This window comes from Hyla sarda, chromosome 2 (genome assembly GCF_029499605.1).
Source record: "Hyla sarda isolate aHylSar1 chromosome 2, aHylSar1.hap1, whole genome shotgun sequence".
Classification (NCBI taxonomy): Eukaryota; Metazoa; Chordata; class Amphibia; order Anura; family Hylidae; genus Hyla; species Hyla sarda.
Window position 1 is genome coordinate 313,926,943 of NC_079190.1, and position 13,931 is coordinate 313,940,873.

General features: G+C 43.1%; 1 protein-coding gene across 6 annotated transcripts in view; it reads left to right on the plus strand.

Annotated features, from left to right (window-relative positions):
- Positions 1–13,931, plus strand: part of PARL (presenilin associated rhomboid like) — a 258,743-nt gene that overhangs the window by 184,556 nt on the left and 60,256 nt on the right. For all 6 annotated transcript variants that reach the window (XM_056557714.1, XM_056557710.1, XM_056557712.1 and 3 more), the window contains one exon: positions 12,179–12,328. In XM_056557714.1, coding sequence (XP_056413689.1) covers positions 12,179–12,328 — 150 coding nt within the window. The remainder of the gene's footprint in view (positions 1–12,178; positions 12,329–13,931) is intronic.

A 13,931-nucleotide genomic window follows, 5' to 3' on the forward strand; every position in this document is an offset into this window, starting at 1 on the left:
ACAGATGTTGCTAGGCAACTTACCGGCTTCCGTAGGATCCAGGGAGCCGCCCCCTTATTCCGCACGACATCGCCGCCCACTGATCACCTTCGCCAGCTGCCTTCGGATGGGTAAGTGGATCTTCCGTCGGTCCTCTTCGGTTTCCCCGTTCTGCCCCGCCTATTGTGGGTGGGCAGGACAGGGAAAACGAAAGTTAACCCCCCGCCCCCGATCTGCTATTGGTCGTCGCTTCTGATGACCAATAGCAGGGATTGGAGGGGTGGCAACCTCACTCCTATCCCTTCAAGGGGATCGTAGGTGTCTTAGACAACCGCGATCCCCCTTATATTCCGGGTCACCATAGATCCGGTATGACCTGGAATCTGTGAATTCACTTGCGATTTGCGCTGATCCCCGACATGGGGTGGTCTGATGTTCCCCCCTGGGCATTTGCGAGGGGTGCCTAATGATCGATATCAGCAGTCACCCCGGTCCGGTCCCCGCCCAGCGCGCGCAGGGGACCGAGATTCCCACGGGCGTATGCATACACCCTTCGTCCCCAACAGGTTATGGACCAAGGGCGTACATGTACGCCCGTAGGAATTTTGGTCCCCGGCAGGCGGGGACCTACCCGGGATACCTGGGGGGGTCCTGAGACCCCCCATGTCGTCGATCGCCGCAAATCGCCGATCAATTCAGATCGGCGTTTTGCAGCGATTCTGGGATGATTGGGTCTCTGATGACCCTATAGCCCGGAAAATAGGGATGATCGGAGCTGTCAGACACAGCTCCGACCATCCTGAAGGATAGGAGTGAGTTTGCAGGGTAGCCACCTCCTCCTATCCCCTGCGATTGGCTGATCAGGATTGACCGGCGAATCGCAGGGCAGGGGTGAGGGGCTGAAAGTTCAGTTCTCCCGCTCTGCCCACCCCTGGATGTCGGGGCAGAGCAGGGGAAGATGGCGGTGATGGTGCAGGGGCTGTGGATACGGCAGTGACCAGCGGCAGTTAACTGCGATCACGGTGCGGGGACCAGGCACCGGCGGCAGGCAAGTGCATGCAGCGGCTGCAGTGGTGTCAGATGCAGCAGTTAAGATCTCCGTAAAGTGATCTTAACTGCTGCTTCTAGTATGCCTAGGTGCAGTGGTCTCCAAACTGTGTCCTTCAGATGTTGCAGAACTACAACTCTCAGCATGCCTGGACAGTCTGGGCATGCTGGGAGTTGTAGTTTTGCAACATCTGGATGGGCACAGTTTGGAGACGACTATACAGTGGTGTCCAAACTGTAGCGCTCCAGATGTCAATTCAAAGCATGCCGAGACTGTCCAGGCATGCTGGGAGTTGTAGTTTGGCAACATCTGGCCGTTCAGATGTTGCTGAACTACAATTCCCAGCATGCCTGGGCAGTGTGGGCATGCTTGGAGTTGAAGTTTTGTAACATCTGGAGGGCTACAGTTTTGAGATCACTACACAGTGGGCTCCAAACCTCTCCTCCAATTTTTCAGTTTTTGCATAACTACAACTCCCAACATGCCCTTTGGCTGTCTGGGCATGCTGGGAGTTGTAGTATTGCAACAACTGGAGGCACACTGTTTGGGAAACATTGTCTGTTTCCTAACTTAGTGTTTCCCAACCCGTGTACCTCCTGCATTGCAAAACTAACTCCCAGCATGCACTGACAGACCATGCATGCTGGGACTTGTAGTTTTGTAACAGCTGGAGAAACATGGGTTGGGAAACACTGAATATGGAAACAGACAGTGGTGCGGAAACACTGCGGTAGTCTGTTACCTAACTCAGTGTTTCCGAATCCCAACCAGTGTGCCTCTAGCTGTTGCATAACTACAACTCCCAGGATGCACGGCCTGTCAGCAAGTTTCCCGCTTCAAGTTTGAGAAGCGGCAAATTTTCCACTGCAGCGGGAGACTCACTGTAAACTCGCGCCCGTGTGAATGTACCCTAAAAACACTACACTAACCCTAAATAAAAAGTAAAACACTACATATACACTACACCCTTACACTGTCGCACCACCCCCCCCCCCAATAAAAATTTTAAACTTCTTGTACATCAGATTTTCCAAATCGGAGCCTCCAGCTGTTGCAAAATAACTCACAGTATTGCCGGATAGCCATTGACTTTCCAGGCATGTTGGGAGTTTTGCAACAGCTGGAGGCACCCTGTTTGGGGAAAACTGACGTACAGTGTTTGTGGTGGAGGAGGAAAGTGTAACGCTTGCATCCGGGTACACCCTATGAAAATCCCTAATTTAGACCTCATATGCGCATGGCGCTCTCTCACTTCAGAGCCCTGTCTTATTTCAAGGCAACAGTTTAGCACCACATATAGGGTATTTCCGTACTCGGGAGAAATTACGCTACAAATTTTTGGTGGCTTTTTCTCCTTTTTGAAAAAAATCTGATATTTTTTAAACAATTTTTTTTAACATACAAACAATTCACACCCAAGAAACCCACCCCACTCACCTCCCAAATGAACATTCCGTCTCTCCCCATTGCAGCAACAAAAATACACACTCGTAGTTAACTAGAGGTTGAATTATGCTTTTATCCCGATGGGCATACTCCCTCACTCCTCATACAGGCTTTTTCTCCTTTTACCACTTATGAAAAGGTAAAGTTGGGGTCTACACCAGCATGTTAGTGTAAATTTTTTATTTTTTTTACACTAAACATGCTGGTGGTGCCCGATACTTTTCATTTCATAAGAGGTGAAAGGAAAAAAAAGACCCCCAAAATTTGTAACACAATTTCTCCTAAGTACGGAAATACCCCATATGTGGACGTAAAATGCTTTGCAAGGTGCACAACAAGGCTCAGGAGTGAGAGCGCACTATGTACATTTGAGGCCCTTTTTGTTTAGGTTTTTTTTTCCCCTAGGGTGTGTAGTCGTTACATATTAGCTTCTTTTATTTGCACAGGGGTGGCTGCTGGTTACAGCGGTTGTGACATAAACGCAAAATAATAAATACCCACATGTGACCCTTATTTTGGAAACTACACCCCTCACGGAACGTAATAAGGGGTATAGTGAGCCTTAACACCCCACAGGTGACTGACAGATTTTTGGAACAGTGGTCCCTGAAAATGAAAACTGTAATTTTTAATTTGCACAGCCCACTGTTACAAAGATCTGTCAAACGCCAGTGGGGTGTAAATGCTTACTGCACCCCTTGTTATGCTCCTTAAGGGGTTTAATTTCCCACATGGGGTGTTTTTCGCTGTTCTGGCACCATGGGGGCTTCCTAAATGAGACATGCCCCCAAAAACAATTTCAGCAAAATTCGCTTTCCAAAAGCCAATGTTGCTTCTTCCCTTCTGAGCCCTCTAGTGCATCCGCAGATCACTTTACATCCACATATGAGGTATTTCCTTACTCGAGAGAAATGGGGTTTCAAATTTTGGGGGACATTTTCACCTATTATCCCTTGTGAAAATGAAAAATTTGGGGTAACATAAGCATTTTCACATCCAACTTTTTTGAAAATTTGTCAAACACCTGAGGGGTGCTAAAGCTCACTGTACAACTTATGTTCCTTGATGGGTATAATTTCCCCAAATAGTATACCATGTGGGGTGTTTTTCACTGTTCTGGCACCATATGGGCTTCCTAAATGTGATATGCCCCTCAAAAACCATTTCAGCATAATTTGCTCTCCAAAATCCCATTGTTGCGCCTTCACTTTTGAGCCTTCTAGTGTGCCCCCAAAGCACTTTACATCCACATATGAGGTATTTCCTTACTCAAGAGAAATTGGGTTACAAATTTTGTGGGGCTTTTTCTCCTTTTACCCCTTTAAAAAATATGGGTCTACAAGAACATGTTAGTGTAAAAAAATGAAGATTTTGAATTTTTGCCTCCACTTTCCTGCTATTCCTGTGAAACACCTAAAGGGTTAACAAACTTTCTGAATTTCATTTTGAATACGTTGAGGGGTGCAGTTTTCATAATGCGGTCCATTATGGGGTATTTCTAACATAAAGACCCTCAAATTCACTTCAAAACTGAACTGTCCCCTAAAAAATTCTGATTTAGAAATTTACTTGAAAAATTTGAAAATTGCTGCTGAACTTTGAAGCCCTCTGATGTCTTAGTACAAACATGTCAACTTTATGATGTCAACATAAAGTAAACATATTGTATATGTGAATCAATATATAATTTATTTGGGATGTCTATTTTCTTTACAAGCAGAGAGCTTCAAAGTTATAAAAATGCAAAATGTGCAAATTTTTCATGAAATTTTTGAATTTTTCACCAAGAAATGATGCAAGTATCGACGGAAATTTACCACTAACATAAAGTAGAATATGTCACAAAAAACATTCTCTGAATCAAATTCATAAGTACAAGCATCCCAGAGTTATTAATGCTTAACATGACAGTGGTCAGATGTGCAAAAAATGCTCCCGTCCTTAGGGTCAAAATGGGCTTGGTCCCCAAGGGGTTAATATTCCGGGACTCTATAGTGACAGGGACTGTTCCCCAGGAAGCCGCATGGCAAATGTGGTGCCAATATTTGAAAAGGGGTCAAAAGGTGACCCTGGGAATTATAGACCTGTTAGTGTAACCTCTGTTGTATGTACAACAATTCCACATAAAAGGTTGGTGCATTAAAATGAGAAGGATTGGGCTGGGGGAGAATGTGTGTAAGTGGGTAAGTAACTGGCTCAGTGATAGGAAACAGAGGGTGGTTATTAATGGTACTTATTCTGATTAACTGTTACTAGTGGGGTACCACAGGGGTCCGTCTTGGGTCCTATCCTATTTAATATATTCATTATTCACCTTGAGCGGTTGAATAGTAAAGTAGCAATCTTTGCAGATGATACTAAACTCTGTAAAGCTGTAAACACAATAGAGGACAGTGAACTGTTACAAATGGATCTGGATAGGTTGGAGGTTTGGGCTGGGAAGTGGCAGATGAGGTTCAACACTGATAAATGTAAGGTAATGCACATGGGGAAGAAAAATCCGTACTGGGATTATGTATTAAATGGGAGAACACTTGGGACGACTGACATGGAAAAGGACTTGGGAGTCTTGGTTAACAGTAAATTTAGCTGTAGTGACCAGTGTCGGGCAGCTGCTGCCAAGGCAAATAAAATCATGAGTTGCATCAATAGGGGCATAGATGCCCATGACAAGGAAATTATTCTACCGCTGTACAAATCACTAGTCAGACCACACACAGAATACTGTGTGCAGTACTGGGCACCAGTGTACAAGAAAGATATAGTGGAGCTGGAGAGGGTTCAAAGACGGGCAACCAGGGTAATACGGGAATGGGAGGACTACATTACCCAGAAAGATTATCAAAATTAAGGTTATTTAGTTTAGAAAAAAGAAGGCTTAGGGGAGACCTACTAACTATGTATAAATATATCAGGGGACCATGCAGAGATCTCTCCCATGATCTATTTATACCCAGGACTAATCTATACTAAGGAGACATCCTCTACGTTTAGAGGAAAGAAGGTATCTCCAGCCCAGACCGGGGTTCTTTACTGTAAGAGCAGTGAGACTGTGGAATTCTCTGCCAGAAGTGAGGAGGTGGTCGTGGGGAACTATGTAAAAGAGTTCAAAAAGGGGCTGGATGCATTTTTCGAGAATAATAACATCGCTGGTTATGTATACTAGATTTATAGGGACAGAACATTGATCCATGGATTTATTCTGAGTACAATATTTGGAGTCGGGAAGGAATTTTTACCTCTAGTATGAGTTTTTTTTTGCCTTCCTCTGGATCAACTTAGTAGGGACTTAGTAGGGTTATAGGTTGAACTTGATGGACTCTTGTCTTTTTTCAGCCTTATGAACTATGTTACTATGCAATAGCTACCAATAAAGCATAAGATACTGACAGGCACCAGAAAAAAAAAAAGAAAAACAGGAGAGGAAAGCCCACAAAAACAAAAAGAAAAACAAAACAAACATCAAAGATCTAGAATGCCAGAAAATATATTAGCATGAACTGGCATACTTCCAAGCCCACAAACCGGGGAGAGGGCACAGTAGTCCGGTCACACTCGGCTTCCAACAAATAGAGTGGGCAGCAAGCAAGAAACGTCCACAAGGAACATCAAAGAACACAGTCAAGTCCCTCTGGGTGAACCAATCTGCTAATGGGAGTTGCATGGTGAGGAAGGAACCTGGGTCCAGGACCGAGTTGGGCGGGCATGGAGGTAAGGCCGGAGGAGCTGACCAGCTGATATTCTCCTTGATGAGGGCATCCTGAACATCCCAAAGTGACCTAACATGGTAGGAGTGTCCATTTATCTGGAAAGCCAGGGAAATGGGAACCCCTAATGATATTTAACATTCTCTGGGACAAATGCCAAGGTAATAGGGTGAAAACTGCGTCTCTGCTCCAGGGTAGAGTGAGATCAGAGTGAAGTCTCACCTCAGGAGGCATGCCCGGTAAAGCAGGTAGGTTGCGGGCAGCATGGAGTAGTTGATTTCTCACCTCGGGGTAATGAAGCTTGAGAACCACATCCAATGGTGTATTTGGAGAGTGGGGGAAGGGTCTTGGGCCCAGTGAACCTGGTCTATATTGAGCAATTTGGGCTCAAGTTGAGGCATGAGGGCCTGAAACATATTGTCAACCACCACTCGAAGATCAGTCTCCCCCCTGAGATCTGAATGTTCGCCCTGCATGAGCAATTCTCCAGGTCCTCTAGCTTAAGCTCCATAGATTCCAGCTTAGCAGCGTATGAGTCAATGTCCTTACGGTCAGTCTCGGCGACATCCGCCAACTCATCCAGCTTGCTCTCATTATTAGAGACCTGTTGGCCCAGCTCCGGTGCCTGTATTGTAAAGTCCATGACCGCCTTCTGCAATTCAGCCCGAAAGAGTTGCATGATATTGCGAAACATTTCCTCCGGAGACATATGGGCCAGACCCACCCCGTCATCTTCATAAGACACCATATCTGAGTGCTGAGGTGAGGCCGCCGCCATATTGGGCCCGGGAGAGGTCCAGGATGGACTGCAATAATCCCAGGGAAAGCTTTTTATTTCTCTTCCTTGCGGACCGGGACATAGTCTGGATACAAAAAAGCAAAACCCACTGCAATAGGAGCCAGAATGGCGCTGAGAGAAGCTGATTAAAGCGAGACCGGCACGGAGCTTACATCACCTGCATCCGGCCTTGTGAGCCGCGTGCATGCACCCATTTTGTAATTTTATACATCTGGTTATATGCAGTGTTGGCTGCTATAAAGGCTGGTATTTCACAAGGCTATGAATATATTTCATTGTGCAATGATGTATATTATGGAGATATTTAATCTGCATGTTTATGTATTTTCTCTAATTGTTTATGAAAAGCTGACTTATGTACAGTTTTCAATTTTATGCATTTTTTTATTTAAAAAAAATTGGACATTTCAGCACACGGCAATACTTATGTTGTCCTTTAAGAAAAAGTCACCTTTTTTATGGAAAAAGAGTAATTAATATTTTTATTATGCTGGATTTGAAGGAAAAAGACAGAAAAAGGTGCACAGCAATGTGCCGTTACTCCTGGTATGACAAACAAAGGCAGTTGTTGGTTATGTGAATTCGGTTAGAAAAACAGACATGGTGAACATCTACAATCTTGTATAATGATCTGATTGCTTCTCAGCATAATATCAAAAACTAACTGGTTGTTAGTATACATTTTTGATCAAAAAGTACAAGCCCACTCGCCACGTCAAGGCCACCTATTCAGAGTGGGTCCCTAACGTCCCTAGCATAAAATGGCGCCGCACCGGGCGGCCACCGCTGCGACACCAATGCCCACAGGGGGGGAACGACCCACCGGCAGAGCAGCTCCAATGCCACTCAAACCAGTCTGTGGGCCGCACCCCCCCCGCAGACACGGCGCCACGGCAGCAACGGACACCGCACAGCACCACACCAGTGTGAACAAGGTGTAATCGCTCACTTACCATGCTCTCCCAGTCAGACTGGGAGGCTGCTAGGAAAGAAATGGCCCATGTGTAGCTAACTACTACTTATATAGGGTTGGGCTGAGGGGGTGGGGAAGAGTGCAGCACATGTTAAAACAAAAAAAAGGAGGGGATAGAAATCACAGTGTGAATTCGGGTAGAAAAACAGACTTGGTGCACATCTACGATCTTGTATAATGATCTGATTGCTTCTCAGCATAATATCAAAAACTAACAGGTTGTTAGTATACATTTTTGATCAAAAAGTACAAGCCCACTCGCCACGTCAAGGCCACCTATTCAGAGTGGGTCCCTAACGTCCCTAGCATAAAATAGTGCAGCTCCGGGCGGCGACCACCACCGCCGCGACACCAATGCCCACAGGGGGGGAACGACCCACCGGCAGAGCAGCCCCAATAGTTATGTGCTCACCTGGTGATGTTGTACTGAGTGAGAGCACAACATCTATAGAAGCATATCGCCCAATTGCAGGGCAATAAGCCGGGGTGCATCCAGGAGCTCTCCCGTCCAAAATTCGTCTTGGGTCGGATCAGGCAAACGGAGGTGAAATCCACATCAGTGGACAAAATCAAGGCTCCAATCGGCACTTCGCCCGTAATCCCCAGAAGAGTGATAAAATCAGGAGGAATAGAGTCGGACCATCAGGTAATAAAAAAACAAATTTTATTTTACAAGAACGCTTGGACTACGCGTTTCAAAGGGTGGGACCCCCTCTTCATCAGGTCCGGTGATTGGCAAGTCCATCACAGTGTCATATTTATACACGAAAAAGTCTGCGAAAGTGGCGGTATAATTAATTCACATTTACAGCATATATAAAATTAACAAATATATACTCGCAAACGGTCTAAAAGTTATTGATAGCACGAGTGTTCTTATTAAACAACTAGAAAAAGAAGACGACATTTCTGGTCATTCGATGTAGAATCAACCTATCATAATATTAACTGATCTTTATCATATCTATTCGTTAAAAGTGCAATTGTATACCAACGGGAGTTCTCTATAGTTAAGCACTGGGCTCATCTCTGATCAGCAGCAGCATCCTTCGGGAGACGGCAGACAGAGAAAGTTCCAAAGGGATTGCAGGAAGAAGGCACTTACATACAAGCCACAGTAATGGTCTCAAATTTATAGGTTGGACAACAACATTATGTCCATAAAATGATCATAAGGAGAGATCATAAAAAAATCTATACGTATAAATATATATTTATAGAGCTGGTTTAAAAATTATATTGGGAATTCCTAGGTGAACTGGTAAATATTCATATTTAACTTGGTGGATTAATTCAGTTGCCTCATTTAGGCCATGGGGTTGTAAGGAGTGAAGAGTGTACATCCAGAACATCTCCTTTCTTGATAGGGATTTAAACCTGTTGTTAATATGCGGTGGAATGTAATTGATAGGTAGAATGGATATAATATTATCTGTATCGTCTTCATTCGGATGTGCCATAGCGATATGTTTCGACAGACTAGGTTTCATAAACCGTTTCCTAATGTTGTTGCAGTGTTGGTTGAGGCGATGGTGAAGCTTTTGAGTAGTGCGCCTCTCATACTGTTTACCACATTTGCAGTCAATCAAATACACGATGAAAGACGATTGACATGTCAAATTAAACTTGATCGGGAATTGTTCCCCAGTATGTGTGCTGGTAAATCTAGTTTTATTATGTTCAATTGTCCTAGCAGCGTGGTTTCTTGCACTGATATACTCCTTTCTTGAGAGAAGTAAGTATCGAAGGTGCTAGATCCTTAGTCATATGACTAAGAATTTTTGGTAATTTTTTTTCTAATATAAAATGTTACTATATTCCTATTTTTAAAATAAATGTTTAAGTATATGGGGCTAATTATAAAAAAAAAAAAACAGTGATACATTCCCTCAAAGCATTAATGTCATTAGAGACAACTTTTGACATGTCAATTAGACATGCCCAAAGTCGTTTAATGCATCTGCGCTCAGTGCTGAGACCTGCTGTAATGGTGAGTTATTAGCCGTGGAAGCACACAGCATTGCTTTCTGTTCCCCAGCCAGCTGGGAAATCCGTCCATTTCTCTGCTATTTTTTTTATTTTTATAATTTAGGCATTAACTAGTGCATACAAATGTTATTTCTAATCAATATCGTGTCCATAACTGCAATTACTGCGACACTATGGTGTAATAAGCTGTGCTAAAGCAGCCACAAGGGTTAACTCTAAAGACTGTGTCTGGACTAGTATGATGATCTAAGTTGTAAAATTTGCAAACTTTATTAAGGGTGTGTTGACGGGTTCAGATTGTAAATAGCAATTATCGAATACAAAGCTAGGAATTGTTTTAATAAGATGTTCCAGTTTTTCGTTTGCACAAATCCTCCATTTATAGAGAATTAAAAACATGTTTACACACCCTAAAGCGTACTTGTCATTTCAGGTGACTTTTAAGGATAAGCTGCCCTGTGTGTGTTCATGAGAGGCAGCACTATTTCTGAGCATTATATGACTTGAAAATGATATTTTTCAGCAGATTTCTGCTCGGCAAGCTTCATCTCTAATTTGAAGTTTGACCAGAGCTGGTGGATGGAGCTTCCCTTCTTTCCTCTTCATAGACTTCTATTGCTTTGTTTCTAATAATTGCTTGTACTATTGATATATGCCGAATTTTGTTCAAATGACATTGCCAGCTGGGAAAACTGTGTTTGTTTTTGTGGTGCACATGATTGATGTGACTGATCTGACACAGGGTAGGGGTAGGAGGATGGCAACGGCTCATCTTTTCACCTCTATATTGTCAAAAAAAACTATATGGAGCAGTCAGAATGAACATACACTGTCTAGTAAGGAAATGTTATGCATAAACAGAATTTAATGTATCACACCCCTAGGGGTTATACTTAGGCAAAATCACAGTAGTTGACCACTCCCCCCCAATATCATGCAGCTCCATGCTTCAGTCAGTTATTGCAACTTAACAATTGCAAAAGCCCATGACTTCCAGTATTTAATACGTAAAGGGGTGTTTTGATGTTTTGTTTACACAATGGATCCCAAAGCAAAATGTTCGATATAACTCAGACAAACATTTGCGCCATTGGATAAACAGGGCCCTAAAGATAGCGTGGGTTTAGATGTTATAGATAGGTGGGGGATTATAAGATGAGTGTAATGGATTAAGGTACAGGTGAGAGCCCCTCAGTAGATGATTATTCTCATAATTTCGATGCAGTGATGAAAATAGGGAAAGTGCAGTCTGACAATAGACCACCCTCCCCACTGTCCCTACCTTTTGAGGTGCCCACCTCCTTAATAGGGTGGCCTCAACCACGGTACTGTTCCCATCCTGAGATAAGGTGAGGGAAAAAACAACATATAGAAAAAGGTAGGAATCCAAGATGTATCACAAAGGTGTACCTAGTCCTGTTACTCCAAAGGAGCAATAGGAAAACAAGGTACAGTGGGGATCAAAAGTTTGGGCACCCCAGGTAAAAATTTGTATTAATGTGCATAAAGAAGCCAAGGAAAGATGGACAAATCTCCAAAAGGCATCAAATTACAGATTAGACATTCTTATAATATGTCAACAAAAGTTAGATTTTATTTCCATCTTTTACATTTTCAAAATAACAGAAAAAAATGGCATCTGCAAAAGTTTGGGCACCCTGCAGAATTTATAGCATGCACTTCCCCCTTTACAAAGCTGATACCTGCCAGTGTCATGGATTGTTCTCAATCATCATCTGGGAAGACCAGGTGATGTCAATCTCAAAGGTTTTAAATGCCCAGACTCATCTGACCTTGCCCCAACAATCAGCACCATGGGTTCTTCTAAGCAGTTGTCTAGAAATCTGAAACTCAAAATAGTTGACGTTCGCAAAGCTGGAGAAGGCTATAAGAAGATAGCAAAATGTTTTCAGATGTCAATTGTTTGCAATTGTTTGTCCGAGTTATATCGGCCATTTTGTTTTGGGATTTTTTGTGTGGTGTGCTCACAATTTTTTGAGGTGATTCTTATTGTTTTTTTATGGTATACCTATTAAAGGTTAAGTTTTAGCCCATTTATTTTTTGTCAATTATAAGGCTCTTTTCTTAGTCTGTGAATCTGTTTACCACCTCATAGTCATCAGGTGCTGTGATGCACATCATCATATATTGATCTATTTCGGTGATTTATTTGTTTATGCAATGGGAAACAATTTTTCACATTTGATCACGTGCCTTTTTTTATTATTACCTTACAGATAATCTTTGCCTACCTATGATTCTATCCACATTTAGCCATTTTTCTCTCTTCCATATGGCTGCAAATATGTATGTATTATGGACATTTTCCTCCAGTATTGTCTCTATTCTGGGCCAGGAACAGTTTTTGGCACTTTACATGTCAGCAGGTAAGACTATAGAATCCTTATATGGAAATACGCTCAGACAAAAACCAGAGGCGTGGGATCCAAAATCATGTTTAGACCTGCTTTCGAGTAATAGGCTGAGTTCACTGTATTTTGGTAATTTTGTTATTTTAGACAAAACCAAAAGTGGAACCGATACAGAGAAAAACTGTAATGGAAAGATTTCTTTCTGCTTTTTTTAGATCCACTTTTTGCTTTGGCTAGAAAATAAATAGACAAAACGAGAACCAAATACGGAGCAAAATACTATATGTAGACCCTGACCATCTAGTTCTAAAACTGCAGTGTCCTTATGTTGCATACCGTACATGTGAATACAATACTAATCAGATGCAGTGAGAGGTGAGTAAATAACTTAATGCAGTCACTCATGGTTGAGCTAATCTCTGATAGTGGTTGTCTGCCATATCATTTCTTCTTATTCTTCCCAGACTGCTATGAAAACTTTTTCAGTTCTGATCTGTTTTTGCAGAGTTTGTTGTTCAGACACCTTTGACTCTTCATTTCTTATGCATTTTTCCACCACCTATAGAAACACAAGTTTTCCAACCTGCTTCATCTTTCTAGACTCTGTCCACACTGCTGAAATTCTGAATCACAATGTTTTCAGTGGGATTCTATTGCTCTGTGCATACTTCATCAAAGGATGAACATGTTATAATCATGTTCCCGCCTCTCTGACAGATTGAGGCTCCTCAGAGTGGATACAAAGCATCAATATGCTATAAAAAAAAAAATGATCCTCCCTAATGTATGTAAGGCTGGGTTCACACCACGTTTTGTTAAATACGGCTCCCATATACGGTTGGGAGGAGGGGGCGGGGCTTAATCGCGGCACCCGCACTCAGCCGTATTCGGGAACCGTATTTAATGTATGTCTATGAGCCGACCGGAGTGAACCGCAGCCTCCGGTCGGCTTCGTTTTTGGCCGTATGCGGTTTCACGACCGCAGGCAAAAATGTGGTCGACCAGGTTTTTGCCTGCGGTCGGGAAACCGCATACGGCCGAAAACAAAGCCGACCGGAGGCTGCGGTTCACTCCGGTCGGCTCTTAGGCATACATTAAATACGGTTCCCGAATACGGCTGAGTGCAGGCGCCACGATTAAGCCCCGCCCCCCTCCTCCCAACCGTATACAGGAGCCGTATTTAACAAAACGTGGTGTGAACCCAGCCTAAAGGATATTCAAATACATTTTTTTATCAGCGGCCAGGTGTTTTCTAAATATATTTAGTGTAAACAAAGCCGTAAAACAGCAGAACAAACAAAAAAAAATCAGCATGGGAAAAACTATGGAATTTAACGACCATGTCCTTGTTAAAGGGGTGGTCCGAGGAACTACACTTTTCTCCTATCTAAAAGGCAGGGGATAAGTGTCTGAATGTGAAGTTTCCGACCACTGGGGCCCTTGTGATCTCCAGAATGGGGCTCGGCTCCATTATGGAGTTTGCAGGGGTCCCAGCGGTCAGACCCCCTGTGATACTATTAGATAGCAGATAGGGCAAGGAATCACATGGGACCTATTATATATCTGTCTATGCTTTCATAACAGAAAAGAAAAGCTTTTGTTCTCCAGGTTTTCAAGA